Below are 21,503 nucleotides of genomic sequence, written 5' to 3'. Positions count from 1 at the left end.
ATTTGACAAGTTTGCACTTACAGATGGGAGCGGCGCGCCTTGTGCAGGCTGCGACCGTAACGCTTGTAGCAAGGATAGCAATTGGTGGTCCGTCATGACCACGGGTGTTGGCATAGGTTGTTGCGGTGAGGCGACGGGCGGAGCATGCCCGTGCTGTGGCATAGCGCAGTAGCCATGCAGCTCACGCCCGTACAGCGGCGGTGGTGAAGAGGCCGGGGCGCCGGCGGACGCAGGGCGTCCTGCCAGCGGTGGCGTTGCCGATCTCACGTCGACGAAAAACGCACCTCCCTCCGTATTAGACGGCGTCGCACCGTCCAGCTGCCCACTAGGCGCGGGGTACGGTTCTGCTGGCTGCTGTGTTAAGCGCGAAGCACTATTCGTACGTGAACGCGTAAGCACCATGGTATTTTGTAACAAATTTTCAATAAAAAATCCAGAACTCGTTCGAACGTCACTGTCACTGATTTTGTTTTTTTTCCAGTGAAGTTTGTACTCGAAAACGGCCCCACGTTGGGCGCCACGTATAGTTGGGCTTCGTTCCGAGTTTTTATTGAAAAAACGATTGGAAGTAAAATAGTATAATCCGTACACAAAAAAACACAATACAATATTTAACACAAGGGAGCTTAAGCACCGGCACGCGAGCGACGCGGGCGTCCGTCAACAACCGGAGCGCATGCGTCGTGCTTCGCGGTTGCTCGTGCACTGTCGGCTCTCCGCGCGCGCCGCAAAAGCTGCGCGGCTGTTCCACTTTTAATTATTTCGGTAGCGAGCCGGCGCGCGTCTTAATCTAGAGGGGCGCGGAGGGGCAATAGGCAAGGTCCGCGCTACAGTATATGGACGATGTTTGCAGGGCAGCAAGTTCCCGTGGCCGAGTCACTCGGAGTTATGAGTGGTATATAATATTGTTGTATTATTGTTGTGTACATTTGGAATGAGTATATAATTAATAATTTACATAGAAATAGAAAACTTTGGATTGCAAAGAACGTAGGTATACAGAAATCGTAGTCATATCTAATTGATTACGGTGCCACAGACACTTGTAGTTTTAATATGTTTGCTATTCTATTTTGATAACTAAAGAGCATTTGATGAAGGTATTAAGATAGCGAGTATTTATCAACTTACTGGCAGTCAAGAGTGACTATAACATAGCATAATGAGGGAGTTAATTCATGCCCATATTTCTATAGATTTTAGACCTCATAAGCGGTATGTCTATTAAGAAAGTGTAAATAAATTAGTGGAGATTCTTTTAAGTTTTAAATACAGGTTTTTTTTTAAATATCATAAAACTCTTCTGAAGGACTATTTGGAAGAATTTTGTTAGTCTGACGTTAAATTATCGAGTTCCAAATGTATACATATTTAGGGGTTTTGAAAGCTTATACACAGGAGCACTGGGATGGAGCTTGCTGGCCGTTGTGTGTCTTTATGTTTGTCGCACACCTCCGAAACATTGTGATCAAATCAACTTACGTACTTACTGGAAACTTTAATCTAGACATATAATAAATCTTATCTAATAAAAGCGATATTTTATTTGCGATATCGATTTCTCATCTCAAACTTAAAAGAAAGTTTATAAGCAAATAAATTAAAAGTTATGATTAAAGTGAACAAGTTGATTGGATTTCAATATAAATACTAATATTATAGTAACAAAGCTAAATGTGAAGTCTTGTGTGAGTTTTATTTTATCATTTATTGTTACCTAAACAAATTAAAAAAAAAAAACTATACAGTATACACACTTGCTATGCACTGTTAAATGCTTCGTTACGATTTTCCAAACTTTTATTTGTTTATACAAATTTTTAGAGATTGTCTAAGCTGAAATGACGTACTCACTTAGGCGTCATCCTAATTGGGAGCGATCGCACGATGGCGCGATGCGTTTTTCATCTCACTATCTCACTTGCGAGGTTCAAATAGGACACTCTGATGAAATCTGTATGTTTGAACTCATCGAACGAAGAGAACGCATCGTGTCATCGTACAATCGCTGTCAATTAGGACGACGTCTTAGATGAAAAACGCATCGCGCCATCGCACGATCGCTCCCAATTAGGACGACGCCTTACTTGATTTACGCTCAGCTTTACAATATGAACGCAATACACAAAAATGCCCTTGTTATTTCAACAACTGAATCACCAATTTTTATGTACATCATCAGCCATTTATCGTCCCACTGCCGGGCATAAGCTTCCTCTCACTTAAAGGTCCAGTTTTTTTTCGAGATGTTTTCCTTCACATTTATTCAGCCATTGTTGTCCAAGATCTACTTAAAAAGTAGGTGAATGACTAATGACAAGGCTATTTTTCGTTCATATTATAAAACTTGTGTATGTGAACGCTGTATTTGGGCGCATCGTTGTCAGCTTCGACAAGTTCCACTATAATACTATAATGTACAAAAAAAGCGCTTTTTAAATCCCCATCATATATCATACACAATATTTTACTTACATTTTTAAATTTTACGTGTAATTCCTTGTACATTACAGCGCTTTCAGCGATGTTATCGCGAGTGTTCGAGTCTTCAAAGAACTTGGATGATGTAGCGCTCCATCATCTGATTGATGCGCTGTGCAAGCTTTCCAATGAGGCTATGGAACTAGCTTATTCTAATAGGGTAAGTTTTTTAATGGTTATTTAGTATATTTAAGACTTTTTAGGATACAGTTTGATTGTTAAGTAATCTAAGAGACAAAACAAAAGTGCATAAGCCGATTTAGTTGAAAATTAGTGGGGATCTTAGGACCTAATCAGAATAAAACGCCAGGAAACCAGGAAAAAGACATTGAATTGGATTATCTATCCCCATCCGGGTACGGGAGGTACTTGCCTCGATACGCGGATGAAAACTAGTCAGTTATACCTAAAGATTGATATCTCACTGAATGGATTATTCCATTTTTTTTTAATTCGATAAGTACTTGTAGCTATTATTTGATTAATTTTGTTTGTTTTTTCCAGGAACCATCACTATTTGCAGTGGCGAAGTTACTCGAAACTGGCTTAGCAAATATGCACAGGATAGAAGTAATGTGGAGACCTATTACTAACCATTTACTTGAGGTAATTTTTTACGTTATTTACTAGCACGTTGCAGAAAAAGAAGGACGTTCTCAATACGATACAATAAAACTTACAATACATTATAGGCAACAAAGGACATTGGGCACATTGGTATACCCCACCAATAGGAATGTCATATATATCATTGGATAGGCCTTTTTATGTAGAACAACATTCACTATGACAGCTTTGCTGAAATGTTTGTCCGTTCTGAGATATGTATAGATCAAAAACTGTGCAAAAGTTAAACTAAAATTAACTTAATAATCTTTTGATATCTCAAGTTTTTAGAGGAAAAACTAAGTTCCATTAAGTGTAAGTCTCCTGAGTCCTACCTGCTGTGCCCGTTAGGGTCCATAATTGTTACTATTATTTAGCATTTCAACCTTATACTGTACCAACTGGATATTAGGCATAATGATAAACCCCACCAATAACAAAGTCATGCATATCGATGGATAGGTCTTTTTAACTGGAACAACATTTACTATGACAGCTTTGTTCTATTGTTTGTCCGTTCTGAGATATGGTTAAAAAACAATGCTAATCAACAGTGTAATCTGATTTTCTTTGAAAAATAACACCAATGTCTTTCTTTTTTTATTTTTTTTATAATCATTATGTAAGTCGTGGTGGCCTTGTCGGTAAAGATCCAACCTCTCAAGTGCGCGGGTTCGATTCCAGGTCAGGCAATTACCAATGCAACTTTTCTAAGTTTCTATGTATTGTCTACCTAAGTATATCTTGGACACCAATGACTATGTTTCGGAGAGACGTTAAACTGTAGGTCCTGGCTGTCATTGAACATCCTTGGCTGTCATTGCAGGTAGTCATAATTCAGTAAGTCTGACACCAGTCTAACCAAGACGTATTGAATTGCCCGGGTTGCTGGGTTGAGGAGGTCAGATAGGCAGTCACTCCTTGTAAAACACTCAGCTGCAGCTGGTTTGGTCGATCGATCATAAGGATCATAAGCAAACGCTTGTTGCGGTCGGTCCATGGTCATGCATGGGTAACAACAGAAGACAAAGAGACTGGCAACCAATCTTACCAAGAGGTATCGAGTTGCCCAGATTACTGGGGTAAGTAGATCAGATAGGCAATTACATCCGGTTAGACTGGAAGCCGACCGCAAGATAGCTGGGAAAAGGCTAATAAGATCATATTGAATTATTTAAATGTAGAAAGTAAGGTATGAACGAAATGTGTATATTATTCTTATGTTCATATCGTCTATTTCATTCCGCAATGTACAGTATAAGGTGGAACTGCTATATAGTAACAAATGCAGACTCACAGCAGGGACTTAGTACATCGAAGACATACCGCACCCTTAGAATGAAAGTGACTTAATTCAAAATTCCTGTAATACTCGTTTTTACAATAAACTGACCTTAAAAAGCATAATCTATAACCCTGTAAATAAAAAGAGACCTATTTCTAACTATAACAGAGACTACGCTTATTTCGGTCTCTTTCACTCGTTCCGCTATTCGTTTACGCATATTGTGTGAAAGAGCCATAACTAGTATTACGTCAGATGCGCTTGCGAGTGAACATGTAAAACATCGGCGAATCTCAAAAAGTGTCCGTTTATTGCGAATACTACCACGGTAAGTTACACAATATTTTTTGCCATAAAGTGACATTTTGATTAATACGTCTTTATAAAACAAAATATGTAGGTAGTATTCAGTGACCTTTTAAGGATTAGGTCTATTTAGTAAAAAAGAATTATAAAAGACGAACGACACTTATAATAATAGGTCTGTCTATGACTAAAGGCATATTCATTATTTTTGTTATTCTTAATATTGAACCTGTTTATTACTAAAATTAAAAAGTTTAAGTTGTAACTTTTTTGGAATATGCCCCTATAATATTAAAGTTGTGTGGTATGTTAAGATATTTAGGTACAGTCAGCACCAAAAGTCGATGAACAGAATCAACATGACAAAACACCTGTTCACAATAAAATGCCATAAGTTATAGTCGCAACTAGGAAACAAAATAGACTGTACACCACAAACTTACAAAAGTCGTTAAACACGAGTATTTCAAAAGTATCTGTGCACTAGTATTCCTAAAGTCGCTGTACACCATCAATCCAAATGTCGCTGAACATCATTGTATCAAAAGTCACTAAACAGCAGTAAATACAAAATTAGGTTAACAAAGTATATTTTTAATGTTGCCGTGTGTTAATGTACTTTTGACGCTTATGTTGTTCAGCTACTTTTGGGACAGTACTTGCTTGACCTTAATAATGTATGTTAACACGTTAGTATCTATTTCAATAATTTTAATAATTATTTTGGAAATACACTATTTTGCAAAAAAAGCGGACACCTATGCGAAATCTTAGTTTTAAGGACTTTAAGTGTATTTCAAAGGGTTTTAATGATTGTAGTATGTTTCTAGCATCAAAAGGGTTAGCCAAGCATGCGTGAGAGTGTATTCTAAATTTGAATTTTGTACAATTGCTAAGAAATTGGTTAAACCTTGTTTTGGACTAATTGCTGGCAGAAAGTTCGTCGGTGTTTTGAAAAGTTTTTGAAGTGATTTTCAGAAAACTAATAATGCAGTCTTAATTAATGTACCTTTTTGTTAGATCAAAACATTTTTGAAAAACTATGCGTATTTGTTAAAATTTTCACCTGCTCTAAATGGGCTATACTGATGATTGATGGCAATGTTAAGAGTTTAGGTATTTTAGTGTAAAGCGTTCTTCTGTTTAGATATTATACCCACGTGTTTTAAAATATCGCTTTTTCATAATTAAACACTATTTAGAGGAGTATCAGTACATTGGGCTGCGACAAAACCAATTTAAAGTAAGCAGTGCCGATCGCAACTCGTCTCCTATCGTACTTTGACATTAAAAAATACCAAATTTTGTGATAAATTAACCACATGAAAAATGATGAGGAGGGTTTAAGCTATCTAAAAAGTCTAATTATTGCCGCGTTGAAGCTCTCTATAACTCCATAGGGATCGGGTTACTAAACGATGATTTCGCTGAAAGGGAGTCAAGAATTCAAAGGTATTGACCAAACGTATGTTTCTTAAGAAATGAGCAGATAGCCAATTATTGTTATGATTTAAGCAGGAAAGTGCAGGAAAGCAGTGAGTATTTAATAAGTACTCAGTCAGTGGGATGAAAACACGCTATTTGAACGCTCAGACTCATAGATCTTCGGAGGTCTACGGAGTTTCCCAAGAGACGAGGTTGTTTGAAAATCAGTGATTACGAGACCTTAAGACCTCGTGCTCACAGTCTATGCGCTATTTTCTGTATTTTGTAGAATTTCAAGATTTTTAAAAATGTTAAAGTCCGAAAGGAGACGAGTTGTGATCGGCACTGCTTACTTTAAATTGGTTTTGTCGCAGCCCAATGTACTGATACTCCTCTAAATAGTGTTTAATTATGAAAAAGCGATATTTTAAAACACGTGGGTATAATATCTAAACAGAAGAACGCTTAACACTAAAATACCGAAACTTTTAACATTGCCATCAATCATCAGTATAGCCCATTTAGAGCAGGTGAAAATTTTATCAAATACGCATAGTTTTTCAAAAATGTTTTGATCTAACAAAAAGGTACATTAATTAAGACTGTCTTATCAGTTTTCTGAAAATCACTTCAAAAACTTTTCAAAACACCGACGAACTTTCTGCCAGCAATTAGTCCAAAACAAGGTTTAACCAATTTCTTAGCAATTGTACAAAATTCAAATTTAGAATACACTCTCACGCATGCTTGGCTAACCCTTTTAATGCTAGAAACATACTACAATCATTAAAACCCTTTGAAATACACGTAAAGTCCTTAAAACTAAGATTTCGCACAGGTGCCCGCTTTTTTTGCAAAAGAGTGTATTTCCAAAATAATTATTAAAATTATTGAAATAGATACTAACGTGTTAACATACATTATTAAGGTCAAGCAAGTACTGTCCCAAAAGTAGCTGAACAACATAAGCGTCAAAAGTACATTAACACACGGCAACATTAAAAATATACTTTGTTAACCTAATTTTGTATTTACTGCTGTTTAGTGACTTTTGATACAATGATGTTCAGCGACATTTGGATTGATGGTGTACAGCGACTTTAGGAATACTAGTGCACAGATACTTTTGAAATACTCGTGTTTAACGACTTTTGTAAGTTTGTGGTGTACAGTCTATTTTGTTTCCTAGTTGCGACTATAACTTATGGCATTTTATTGTGAACAGGTGTTTTGTCATGTTGATTCTGTTCATCGACTTTTGGTGCTGACTGTACACAGAGCCACACATCAGTGTATTCAGATCTGTGAATTTCTACAATTTATTGATCGATGCTCACCTTAAACTTTTCCAACACGTTATGATAAGATTTTATTAACCTGATGTGGCTTTTTTCCTACACCGTTTTACCGCACTCCAACCCGTATGCATCCGACACCCGCCCACTTAACATAATTGTATTGGTTTTTATACCAATACTTTAGCATCCTAATGATATCGCTTGGGAAGTTCTTGATATTTTCTCCATTTTCACCACAATTTTCTCCATAGGCAGTCGTAAGATACGAGGTCGAAAGCCTTGGAGAGGTCCAGAAAACATGCATATACAGGTGTTTTCCTACTTGTATAGTATTGAACAGTCTGTTTGAGGCATAGTATAGCTGTTTCCGTGGATAAGATTGGCTTAAAACCAAACTGGGCATCGTTAAGTATTAAGTACTTATCCAGCTGCTAGTCAATCAGACTTTCAACACCTTTGCAATGATGGTAGCCAGGGATATAAGCCTGTAGTTGCTCTTTTCACTCGCATCTCCAGTTTTATTCTTAACAATAGGCACAACAATAGTTTTAAGTAAATCCGCTGGAAGATACGAGTGACTCAGGCACAAGCTAAAAATAATTGCTAGCACTCGCGGTAAGTGCTTACCAGCATGCAGCAAATGCTCTATACTTAGGCTGTCATGACCCAGCGACTTGCCTCTCTTTAAGTTGCGTATGACAGTAGCTACCTCCCTGGCCGTAAACCTAATAGGCATGTCTTCAGACCCCCCCACCACCTCAAGCCCACCAGACGACGTACCCAGGGGAGACCCAACCCTAAAGGTTCTACTAAATAGGTTGGCGATATCACCAGGATCACTAAGGCCATCAATACTCACAGGCAGACCCGACCTTTGATTCAACCTGTTCGTGGCTTTCCAAAAACTACCAAAATTCTTTGCGTCATGATGACTTGCAATGATGTCCATTTTTATTTGGTCCTTATTATTTTGGCACCATTTCAATTTACTTTTAAAAACCTTTCTACTTTCCAGCATTTTTTCATATAAATCACCATTTTCCGGTCTACCAAACAACGTCCAGGTTTGAAAATCCGAGCCTGTCTGTGTGCGTCCTTCACATGCTTATTCTAGCCCGTTATGTAACTCTTTTTGCGCTGTAATCCGTTCTTACAGTTACTTGCGATTGCACCTTTATAGAGTATACGCACAATTTCCGCATAAATATTGTCTAAAATAGTTTCATGTTTTATTTATTTTTATTTTATTTTATTTATTAAGGCAAACCAACAACATATACACAAAAACAAGTATAGTTACAAAATTTCTTACGTAAGTATTTACTGTGTCAATATGTCACTTACAGGTATGCACACCATTTACAATAAGTTACAGAGTTATACTTATTTATACCATTACTGCAGTCAAAACTATGAGAAATGTTCCTTAATTCTACATCTAGTTTTACTACATTCAGTAAATTCTAAGGGAAAGTTTACATTTTTCAAGAGATCATTACAATAATTGCTATATAACTCAGTCTGCTGCAAAGCTCTGTCACCCCATGTTACTTTGTTACATTTAGGAAGTGCAGGTGCATCTTTTGGCCTTAATAACTTAAGATCACACTTTATAATTAGAGGCAAATGGTCCGACCAAGACACGTCATAGAGCACACTAGCGTCTCTAACAGTGTTCCACGCCGCGTCTGTCACTACGCAGTGGTCTAACCTACTAGTAGAACCATCTCAACTAGCACACTAGTGGAAATAGCAGCCTATTTGGCAACTGTTAGCTGTACAGTAGTGCTTTAGGGGTTCCGAAAGTATCTTTAAGTTCTATTATTGCTTCCGTAGCTGCTCATAGCTGCTCATAGCTGTAAATATCACTAAAGGCAGCAGAAACTGAACCAAATGTCACTCTGGGTTTTACAAGAGATCATTCTACAACCCATTTGCAGCCTACATCTTTAAAAGAGAGTTCAAACAATTATGTTAAAGGTTAAAGCTGCTAAAAAGTTTCTATTGCCGCTGATGTACGCGTTAGAACTGCATAAAGACGCTAATTGTAGACTTTTTAACGGAACTGTTTAAAAGATATATTTATCACTTTTCTGCCACTAAAGGTTTCATTGCAGAAGTGATTTGTTATTTTGTGCAGACTTAAGTAGGAATTTGATCCTCTGTTCTACTTATAGCCAACACAAGGCTCCACAATAGAAGCAGGAGGTTAATAGACATTGCCTGCTCATTTGGATACATTCTGTTATTTTATTCACAAACACAAGCAAAGGTCCCGTAGATTTTGTTTTCTCAATTACTGATAACGAATCAGTTACTTGAATAAATGTTATTAAGACTGAAATAAATAAATACATTCAGATTTTTATAACATTGCATTTTAATTTAATACCCTATGTCCAAATAACTTTCAGTATGACAGTGTCTTATTATTTATTGTGTCTACGGAATTATTACCAATATGTGTCATAAACAGACTTAATTCTTAAAAAAACATAGAATGGAAAACATAATTTTGAAATAAAGTGACTTAATTTGAAACTACTTTATATTTTATGTTAAAATATATATAAAAAAATACTATAAACATAAATTTGCATTGTCATTGTGATCTCAAAAGGCTAATCCACAAATCTGGTAAAAATCAATAGTAAGCCATTAAAAACGGAAGAGATATATTAAGATGTATTAAGTAATATAATTTTTTGATGACGATTTTGCTCATTTCCCACAAATTGCATTTTTTGGATTCGGTCACATTCATTCTAAGGGTGCGAATTACATAGATTTTCCTTTAAATGCTTAATCTGCATTAATTTTAAGTTTGTATTTTATCTATATCTCAGAATGGACAAACAATAGAACAAAGCTGTCATAGTAAATGTTGTTCCAGTTAAAAAGACCTATCCATCAATATGCATGACTTTGTTATTGGTGGGGTTTATCATTATCACTCGTCGCCGGTCGCCGTCACTGCAAGCGATGCTAAACTGTGCCCCGCCCCCTCCGCGTCTCCTGTCGTCGGGACGCCGATGAATGTAAGCACGTCGAAGCCTAGACGTGTTTACTCGGCTGCCGTAAAGCAAATTCCCGTTCAACGGTAACCTAAGGCTATTGTGGGAACTCAGAGTTACCCTGAAGTAACCCAAGGAACGGTTCATCCTGAACCAACCAAAGGGAAGGCTGATGCAGATGGTTTCATAAGGGTGGAGAGGAAGAAGAAGAAGCCATCAAGTCGGAATCAATGCGGAACTGCATTGACGGGTCCAAACATGCTGCTGCGCCCCGCTATTCCTACGACGCAGTTGTATGTTTCGCGATTACATCACTCCACGAAGGTCGAGGAGATCGTGGAGTATATTCGAGTGAAGACCAACTGGACTTTGAGAGTCGAGAAGTTAGAGTCGAGTCATAACACGAACTTTAAATCGTTTGTGGTACGTGTGCCGACTCAGCATCTCGACTTGTTTCAAGAACAGTTTTGGCCGAAGGGTGTCGTGTTCCGGCGATTCCGCGGGAGGTTACGCGACACCACGAAGTGTAACACGAGACCGCTTACTCGTGTCAATACGTAGTTCGTAGTTGTTTTTATTTTTGTATGTATTAGTTTATAAGTATTGATATGTCATTTATTTATGTATTGTATTTGCTATGGGCCCTAGTTGCCTGAAATAAAGGAACAAATAAATAAAAATAAAATAAATAAAAATTATGCCCAATATCCAGTTGGCACAGTATAAGGTTGAAATGCTAAATAATAGTAACAATTATGGACCCTAACGGGCACAGCAATTAGGACTCAGGAGACTTACACTTAATGGAACTTAGTTTTTCCTCTAAAACTTGAGATATCAATAGATAATTAAGCTAACTTTAGTTTAACTTTTGCACAGTTTTTGATCTATATCTCAGAACGGACAAACATTTCAGCAAAGCTGTCATAGTAAATGTTGTTCTACATTAAAATGCCTATCCGATGACATATATGACATTCCTATTGGTGGGGTATACCAGGTCCCATATATTTGTGCCCATTGTCCTTTCTATGAACTATGTAAGATCCTCAATTATGAATCTACCACTAATATGAATTCGCAAATGTCGATTTTAAATATGAATCCGTTTTCTAAAACACCGTGACAATTTGTTACTTTAAGGAATTTTCCCTTTATATTCCTAAACTAATGAATAAACAATTCCCAGGTTTGCCAACACCCACACATACGCATGCGCGAGTGGGGAGTGGAAGCTATAACATACCTAGTGCAAGCTGCCTTCCAATATCATCATGTTAATCCTGTGTTAGTGACTGAGGTAAGTTATGTAGCTAGTTAGTTAAATATAAATGTTTATTTTTCAACTGTATGTCCGTAAAATTACAGATAAAAAGTTATTTGATACTAGCTGTGTTAAATGTGATAGTATGTATCCGCTATCTGGTCTACTAAAAGGTAAATAGTGTACTATAATTGTCTTTCAGTACCTTGGTAATTAGAGGCTATTCCACTAGCACAGCAACATTTTGTAAAACGTACTTTTACTGTAAGCAGCATTATGCCGATTAAAACCTGTTAAAAACTAAATTAAATTCGCTTCAGGAGCTATGAAGCCACAGAGTCGTGGTGGCCTAGTGGGTAAATGACCAACCTCTCAAGTATGAGGGCGCGAGTTCGATCCCATGTCAGGCAAGTACTAATGCAACTTTTCTAAGTTTGTATGTACTTTCTAAGTATATCTTAGACACCATTGGCTGTGTTTCGGATGGCACGTTAAACTGTAGGTCCCGGCTGTCATACAACATCCTTGGCAGTCGTTACGGGTAGTCAGAAGCCAGTAAGTCTGACACCAGTCTAACCAAGAGGTATCGGGTTGCCCGGGTAACTGGGTTGAGGAGGTCAGATAGGCAGTCGCTTCTTGTAAAGCACTGGTACTCAGCTGAATCCGGTTAGACTGGAAGCCGACCCCAACATGATTGGGAAAAGGCTCGGAGGATGAGCTATGAAGCCACAGACTCTCTTTTTTCTTCGAATTTCACTTTTTCCTTTATCCAACTTCACGACAACCAAGCTGGATTTTGCTTCAAAATGCAGGCCATACTATCCAAAACAAGTTCTTCAAAACCTGTTCTACCCCCCAGGCTCGTGAACGCCTTCTCTTGGAGCCACTATCAGAGCTGTGTGCAGTGCGGCAGTGTGACGTCAGAGCTCGGCAGCTGGAGTGTGCAGCCAGGCTGCTGCACTCCAGGGGAGACCAGCTCGGCGCCGCCTGGCCGCTCATGATGGAGATCATCTCTGCTATATCCTCGCATCATAGGTAAGTTTGTGATGGAGGCTCTTGAATGTCTCTTGGAGCCACTATCAGAACTGTGTGCAGTAAGACAGCAGCCAGATTGCTGCTTTCGAGGGGACGACCAGCTCGGCGTTATCTGGCCGATCTTGATCGAGATTATTTGCTGAAAAACGGTGAGGAGGTAGCTTAGATCCTTGGAAAGACATATATACTCTGGGTTAAGCTCATGTTAGGATGCTAGTGGTTATAAATTTACTTTTTGGTGTATGCTTTGTTGGTCGTCCTTAAGTAAATAAATGAATGAATCCTTGTATTTTCAGCGAGCAGCTGATCCGCTCAGCGTTCCAGTGCGCCCAGGTGGTGGCCGGCGACCTGCTGGGCTGCGCCGGCCCGCGCTGTCTCCGCCAAGTGCTGGCCGCCGCCGCTGCCTTCGCCACGCAGACCAAGGAGCTCAACATCAGTCTCACTGCTGTGGGGCTCATGGTGAGTGCAGTACCCTGTCTAATGTCACTGTAAGGGCGACCTGCTGGGCTGCCTGCGCCAGGTGCTGGCCACCGCCGCCGCCTTCGCCACGCAGACCAAGGAGCTCAACATCAGTCTCACTGCTGTGGGGCTCATGGTGAGTGCAGTACCCTGTCTAATGTCACTGTAAGGGCGACCTGCTGGGCTGCCTGCGCCAGGTGCTGGCCGCCGCCGCCGCCTTCGCCACGCAGACCAAGGAGCTCAACATCAGTCTCACTGCTGTGGGGCTCATGGTGAGTGCAGTACCCTGTCTAATGTCACTGTAAGGGCGACCTGCTGGGCTGCCTGCGCCAGGTGCTGGCCGCCGCCGCCGCCTTCGCCACGCAGACCAAGGAGCTCAACATCAGTCTCACTGCTGTGGGGCTCATGGTGAGTGCAGTACCCTGTCTAATGTCACTGTAAGGGCGACCTGCTGGGCTGCCTGCGCCAGGTGCTGGCCCCCGCCGCCGCCTTCGCCACGCAGACCAAGGAGCTCAACATCAGTCTCACTGCTGTGGGGCTCATGGTGAGTGCAGTACCCTGTCTAATGTCACTGTAAGGGCGACCTGCTGGGCTGCCTGCGCCAGGTGCTGGCCGCCGCCGCCGCCTTCGCCATGCAGACCAAGGAGCTCAACATCAGTCTCACTGCTGTGGGGCTCATGGTGAGTGCAGTACCCTGTCTAATGTCACTGTAAGGGCGACCTGCTGGGCTGCCTGCGCCAGGTGCTGGCCGCCGCCGCCGCCTTCGCCACGCAGACCAAGGAGCTCAACATCAGTCTCACTGCTGTGGGGCTCATGGTGAGTGCAGTACCCTGTCTAATGTCACTGTAAGAGCGACCTGCTGGGCTGCCTGCGCCAGGTGCTGGCCGCCGCCGCCGCCTTCGCCACGCAGACCAAAGAGCTCAACATCAGTCTCACTGCTGTGGGGCTCATGGTGAGTGCATACACCCTGTCTGAAAATATTCACTGTACACAAACTCAAAAACCTTTACTCAAATTAAGCTGATAAATCAGCATTTTTCAAACGTCAAAAACAAAAGACAGCCCCCAGAACGCCCGCCCTTCACCACTTCCTTTGTGTTTTTGCTGGGAAGAATAAGTGGTGGAACAAACTCCCCAGCAACACATGTACTTCTGCAGTATCTATGTAGACTTTTATGCTTATTCAAAAATCTGTTTTTCTTTCACTTTTACTCAGCCATTGGGGTATTAGAAAACACCAATGTCGTGAGTACAAAATTATCTGCTTGAGTAATAGGTATGGGTAAGGTGTGTACTAGCCAACATGATTAACTATTTAATTGATTTTTGTATAAAAGTTTATGTATTCAATTTTGTATAATTATATTTTTAATATTTTATATACGGTTCTTCAAACTATACAGACAGAATTGTGTCGCTGGAGAGTTTGTTCCACCACTTATTCTTCCCAGCAAAAACACATAAGAAGTGGTGAAGGGCGGGCGATTAAGGGCTGTCTTTTCTAAATTTGATCTTCAAAAAGTGCTGATTTTTAGCCTACTTTGAATAAATGACTTGATTTTGATCTGACTTTCTTGATTTTTGACAAGAATTTCTACATTTCCTTGCAACCTTTACCACATATTTGACTAATATGTACTTCCGCAAAATTTCCAGTTTAAGTCTACCGGCGTTCCTATCCTCGGTCTGCGGCACTAAGGAGTTGACCAGAAAAATTTTAGCCCCTTCACTGGTCGATTCTGAGGTGCCGTGTCTGACTGATGGCATGAACGCCTGGAAAGTGGCTTGCCCAAACACAGCCTTCCCTGACAACCCGGCTTCCCAGAGACAGTGGGACGAGCCGCTCTGCAGATTGACGAGAAATAAACTAATTGAAACATCTGTCAATACTGCTGAGCGTGCCCGCCTACTGGCTGTGGGAGAGTGGGAGTCAGGGTTATGGCTTCACGCACTGCCGTCACCCAGCGTTGGGACCATGCTGGGTGACACTACATTCCGGCTCGCTACATGCCTACGCCTCGGCGCTCCCACTGCGGCTCCGCATCGCTGCCAGTGCGGTGAATCTGTGGACCGCCTTGGGCACCATGGTCTTTCCTGTAGCAAAAGTGCTGGTCGCATGGCACGACACGCCAGCATAAATGACATTATCCGTCGTGCTCTTGTCACCGCCGGAGTGCCAGCCATTTTAGAACCCAGAGGCTTGGCGCGTGACGATGGCAAGAGACCAGACGGGATGTCTATAATGCCTTGGAAGATGGGAAGGTCTTTGGTGTGGGACGCAACCTGCGTCGACACCCTTGCACCTTCCCACCTTCCCAGTACGGCGAGCTGTGTCGGTGCAGCTGCTGCAGCCGCGGAAAACCTCAAGCGGCACAAATATGTAAACCTCACCGGCAATTGCATTTTTGAGCCGTTTGGGGTTGAAACCCTGGGACCATGGGGCCCAAGTGCCCACAGACTCTTTCGAGAAATTAGTAAGCGATTAGTGGAGTCCACTCGTGACCAAAGGGCTGGCCTATACTTCGGTCAAAGGATATGCATTGCCATCCAGCGTGGCAATGCAGCCAGCCTTTTGGGCACGATCCCAGCTGACAGCGATGCGGATGAATATTTTGATACTTAGTTTCCCTATAATAAGATCATTTTGTAAAACTATTGAATATGTACTCTTTTTGCAGTGGAACATATCGGATTACTTGTACCACAACCGGGACAAATTAGTAGCAGCTTTAGCGAATGACACGGCGGTGTGTCCCGAGGTGCCCAACCACGCTGAATTGCCGCCATTGGACAAGCTGTGGATGTGTCTATATATTAGACTTAGTACGTATTATTATTCTCATTAATTGTAGAATCGAATATGTACTACTCACAGAGGAAGGAAAGAAGTTAGGTCAGGCGACTTCTTGGAGCGAAAAAAATGGTCCTAAACGACCCCTGGCAACATTCAGAATCATAATCTGCATGTTTTTCTGAGGTACACCCCAATACGGTGATCATGTTTTGCACTCTCAGCTCTTTCCAGCGCTCGGTCTATTAATAAAAAGAACGGCGTGGGGCCGGCGCACGCCGGTTTGAACCGGTTGAATGTAGAATAACATATTTTAGTAAACTTGCCGGAATCCGTTGTCATTCTTATGATGATCTTGCAATTTTATGTTAAGATCGCTTTTAGCGATAAGACCGCCCATTGTGTCACCGACTTTAAAATATTTAGTTTTGTTTTATTGTATTTTAATTGGTGTATATATTAAACAGTATATATATCTATCCTTGTTTTTAAGAATGACTTCTAACTGCACAAATGACTTCCCCCAGGCGAACTATGCACGGAGCCCCGCGCCCCAGTCCGTCGTGCCGCCAGCCAGACGTTATTCAGCTGCATCGGTGCCCACGGCACTCTGCTCAGCAAGCCCGCCTGGCGAGCACTGCTGGCTGTACTCTTCCCTATGTTGGAGCAGGTATACATCAGCATTACAGTTCGAGTGCGTGGAAATGAAAACAAAAATCTCTATGTAAGGAACATGATGGCACTTTAAATGGAGAATTTGTTAAACGAAATAAAATTATAACCGACACACTACAACTAAGTAAACACCACCACCCTTCTTGACAGTCAAGTAAATAGATTGTTTATGTCGACTCACGACGCGGACTCGGGTAGCGCATTTGTGTATATGGAGAGAGCGGATAGCTACGAACGACGCGCGAATCTGGTTTTAACCGGTTCGGGAAAGATTTTGCCGCGACGACTGGCTTGGAGCATGAAGCGACATCAAACATATTTTTTTTTCTTAGTACTAAAAACTACTTGCAATGCTAGCGTTCCTGTAACTTGCTGCAACATATGAAATCAGTTAATCCGTTTATATGCTTAAGTAAAATTAACTTTGTTTACAGGTCCAAAAACAGTCGAACATAGCGAGTTCGGAGAAGGTGGATACGGGAGAACATATCCTCATACATCACACTAGAAATACTGCGCAGAAACAGTGGGCAGAAACACAGGTAATATAAAATTTCTAAGCTTCAAAAATGAAAAAAAAATATATGTTCACACTTCACTGTTGATAGAGTCGTGGTGTAGTTAAAGTCCAATACGAGTATTGAAATTAGTCTTAAGTAAATTATCATTTTCTTAGACAATACATTGAAAACGTCGGTATTCGCCCGATGTTGACACCCCTTCATCTTTTTCCTGATATGGCAACAATTTATGATTTTACTCAACAATTCAATCTTTCTTTACTTATTCCCGTAAAGGTGCTAACACTATCAGGCGTGTCCCGGGTGTTCCACTCGCGGTTCCAGCTGCTCACCACGGTGGGAGACTTCAACCGATCCTGGACAGCACTGCTTGATTATATCACTGACTTCGCTTTGCGCAGGAGTCATGAGGTTAGTACTCCTTTATATACTCCCCTATGTGCCTTACGTTCTGTCTTATAAACTCTCTTATGAATTTCTTTATGAACTTCTTTATGTGCTACTCATATGTACACTACTTTATACTACCCCTTTGTAGTCTCCTATGTGCTCCCTTCTTTGTTACCTCTTGTGTAGTACCCCCATATGCTCCTCTATTTACTACCCGATAGAGAGATATAGACTGCCTTACGAACTCCCTATATATCCTCTGACAGTCTTCAGGCTAAGACAATCATTTTAAATACTTCGGTACTATAAATACTACCCCTTACACCTAAGATACAAGTTAACCGCTATACCCTATCTTTTCATCTTCCAGGTATCAGTAGGAGCATTGAAGTCATTCCAAGAAGTGGTGTCAGCAGCAGGGCGGGCTACCGAGGTGGAGGCCTCTCTACAGAGGCGCGTGTGGGCGGCTGCCTGGGCAGCATGGACTAATATAGCCTCTGCATCACCTTCCGACCCTCCTCGTAAGTGTCATCCTCCAGGTGTCAGTAGGAGAGTCATTCCAAGAAGTGGTGTCAGCAGCAGGGCGGGCTACCGAGGTGGAGGCCTCGTAAGGTTTTTTTTTCAGCAAAAACGCAGACAGCTTTTTAACGACATCCCTAAAAGAAGGTGGTTCGCAATTTGTATGTTTCTATTTTTTTACGGTCCGATCGAAGCTGGTTTTCCGGCCGGGACAAAATCCGCAAAATTTTTGTCCGAAACTGAAAGTTCGGTCGGACACTATTTTGCTCAAGTAAAATAATATGTGGTTTCATGTCATCATCATCATACATCTATTTATTATCACAATTACTAGGTAAAAGCCTAAAAAATGTCAGCTGAAATCAACATGTCCACAGTTTCAAATTTTTCAGACGATGGTATTCTTCTTCTATCTTCTATATGTATTGTATATATAAAAATGAAACCCCCTTTCCGTTGTCACGACATAACATCAAAACGGCTTGACCGAATTGGCTGAAAATTAGAGGGGAGGTAACTTAGACCCGGGAGAAACCGCGGGCGAAAGCTAGTTGCTTAATATAAATGCTGTAGATATTACGTTAGTTGTTTGAGTTAATGTAAAAAGAATATTGAGTACAGCCGTTAGTAGAAAATGTTTATAAAGATTTTTATAAAGTTCTATTGGTATTTTACCAATTTTCAAAACTTTCTGCGTATTCTTTTAACCAGGCATTTAAGAAGAATCAAATATGTAACATGTTATTTCCCTTCCAGCATCAGAAGATGGCAAGCCAGTGGAAGTGTACGCGCCGTCTCTGAACTTCCTTACCACGCTTGTACAGATCTTCCCTCTCATCTTTCAACATATACGACCCACGTAAGTTTCTTAAATTAGATGGCAAAATATTCATATAAACTCATATGTATTCCTCTTATGTACTCCCCTTATGTACTCTCTTATGTACTCCCCTTATGTACTCTCTTATGTGCTGTCTTATGTACTGTCTTATGTACTCCCCTTATGTACTCTCTTATGTGCTGTCTTATGTACTGTCTTATGTACTCCCCTTATGTACTCTCTTATGTGCTGTCTTATGTACTGTGTTATGTACTCCCCTTATGTACTCTCTTATGTGCTGTCTTATGTACTGTCTTATGTACTGTCTTATGTACTGTCTTATGTGCTGTCTTATGTACTGTCTTATGTACTCCCCTTATGTACTCTCTTATGTGCTGTCTTATGTACTCTCTTATGTTCTGTCTTATGTGCTGTCTTATGTACTGTCTTATGTACTCCCCTTATGTACTCTCTTATGTGCTGTCTTATGTACTGTCTTATGTACTCCCCTTATGTACTCTCTTATGTGCTGTCTTATGTACTGTCTTATGTACTCCCCTTATGTACTCTCTTATGTGCTGTCTTATGTACTGTCTTATGTACTCCCCTTATGTACTCTCTTATGTACTCCCCTTATGTACTCTCTTATGTACTCCCCTTATGTACTCTCTTATGTGCTATCTTATGTACTGTCTTATGTACTCCCCTTATGTACTCTCTTATGTACTCTTATTTGCTCTCTTATGTGCTCTCTTATGTACTCCCCTTATGTACTCTCTTAAGTACTCCCCTTATGTACTCTCTTATGTACTCTCGTATGTACTTACTTATGTACTCCCCTTATGTACTCTCTTATGTACTCCCCTTATGTACTCTCTTATGTACTCCCCTTATGTACTCTCTTATGTACTCCTCTTATGTACTCTCTTATGTGCTATCTTATGTACTGTCTTATGTACTCCCCTTATGTACTCTCTTATGTACTCCTCTTATGTACTATCTTATGTGCTCTCTTATGTACTCTCTTAAGTACTCCCCTTATTTACTCTCTTATGTACTCTCTTATGTACTCTCTTATGTACTCCTCTTATGTACTCCTCTTATGTGCTCTCTTATGTACTCTCTTATGTACTGTCTTATGTACTCCCCTTATGTACTCTCTTATGTGCTGTCTTATGTGCTGCCTTATGTACTGTCTTATGTACTCCCCTTATGTACTCTCTTATGTGCTGTCTTATGTACTGTCTTATGTACTCCCCTTATGTACTCTCTTATGTACTCTCGTATGTACTCCCCTTATGTACTCTCTTATGTACTCCCCTTATGTACTCTCTTATGTACTCCTCTTATGTACTCTCTTATGTGCTGTCTTATGTACTGTCTTATGTACTCCCCTTATGTACTCTCTTATGTACTCCTCTTATGTACTATCTTATGTGCTCACTTATGTGCTCTCTTATGTACTCTCTTAAGTACTCCCCTTATGTACTCTCTTATGTACTCTCTTATGTACTCTCTTATGTACTCCTCTTATGTACTCCTCTTATGTGCTCTCTTATGTACTCTCTTATGTGCTGTCTTATGTACTGTCTTATGTACTCCCCTTATGTACTCTCTTATGTGCTGTCTTATGTACTCTCTTATGTGCTGTCTTATGTGCTGTCTTATGTACTGTCTTATGTACTCCCCTTATGTACTCTCTTATGTGCTGTCTTATGTACTGTCTTATGTACTCCCCTTATGTACTCTCTTATGTGCTGTCTTATGTACTGTCTTATGTACTCCCCTTATGTACTCTCTTATGTACTCTTATTTGCTCTCTTATGTGCTCTCTTATGTACTCCCCTTATGTACTCTCTTAAGTACTCCCCTTATGTACTCTCTTATGTACTCTCGTATGTACTTACTTATGTACTCCCCTTATGTACTCTCTTATGTACTCCCCTTATGTACTCTCTTATGTACTCCCTTATGTACTCCCCTTATGTACTCTCTTATGTACTCTTATTTGCTCTCTTATGTGCTCTCTTATGTACTCCCCTTATGTACTCTCTTAAGTACTCCCCTTATGTACTCTCTTATGTACTCTCGTATGTACTTACTTATGTACTCCCCTTATGTACTCTCTTATGTACTCTCTTATGTACTCCCCTTATGTACTCTCTTATGTACTCCTCTTATGTACTCTCTTATGTGCTGTCTTATGTGCTGTCTTATGTACTGTCTTATGTACTGTCTTATGTACTGTCTTATGTACTCCCCTTATGTACTCTCTTATGTACTCCTCTTATGTACTATCTTATGTGCTCACTTATGTGCTCTCTTATGTACTCTCTTAAGTACTCCCCTTATGTACTCTCTTATGTACTCTCTTATGTACTCCTCTTATGTGCTCTCTTATGTACTCCCCTTATGTACTCTCTTAAATACTCCCCTTATGTACTCTCTTATGTACTCTCGTATGTACTTACTTATGTACTCCCCTTATGTACTCTCTTATGTACTCCCCTTATGTACTCCTCTTATGTGCTCTCCTATGTACTCCCCTTATGTACTGTCTTAAGTACTCCCCTTATGTACTCTCTTATGTACTATCTTATGTGCTCTCTTATGT

The 21,503-nt window shown here is 40.5% G+C and overlaps 1 protein-coding gene across 6 annotated transcripts in view; it reads left to right on the top strand.

Annotated features, from left to right (window-relative positions):
- Positions 1-21,503, top strand: part of LOC124642622 (protein MON2 homolog) — a 63,076-nt gene that overhangs the window by 29,005 nt on the left and 12,568 nt on the right. For 5 of the 6 annotated variants that reach the window (XM_047181133.1, XM_047181132.1, XM_047181131.1 and 2 more), the window contains 12 exons: positions 854-895; positions 2,514-2,641; positions 2,986-3,087; positions 11,605-11,715; positions 12,539-12,714; positions 13,011-13,173; positions 15,852-15,996; positions 16,492-16,634; positions 17,074-17,181; positions 17,437-17,571; positions 17,921-18,071; positions 18,826-18,928. In XM_047181133.1, coding sequence (XP_047037089.1) covers positions 854-895; positions 2,514-2,641; positions 2,986-3,087; positions 11,605-11,715; positions 12,539-12,714; positions 13,011-13,173; positions 15,852-15,996; positions 16,492-16,634; positions 17,074-17,181; positions 17,437-17,571; positions 17,921-18,071; positions 18,826-18,928 — 1,507 coding nt within the window. The remainder of the gene's footprint in view (positions 1-853; positions 896-2,513; positions 2,642-2,985; positions 3,088-11,604; positions 11,716-12,538; positions 12,715-13,010; positions 13,174-15,851; positions 15,997-16,491; positions 16,635-17,073; positions 17,182-17,436; positions 17,572-17,920; positions 18,072-18,825; positions 18,929-21,503) is intronic. The other variant, XM_047181134.1, reaches the window with a different exon arrangement.

The sequence above is a fragment of the Helicoverpa zea genome, chromosome 25 (genome assembly GCF_022581195.2).
Source record: "Helicoverpa zea isolate HzStark_Cry1AcR chromosome 25, ilHelZeax1.1, whole genome shotgun sequence".
Lineage (NCBI taxonomy): Eukaryota > Metazoa > Arthropoda > Insecta > Lepidoptera > Noctuidae > Helicoverpa > Helicoverpa zea.
This window is presented reverse-complemented; position numbering and strand designations above follow the sequence as displayed.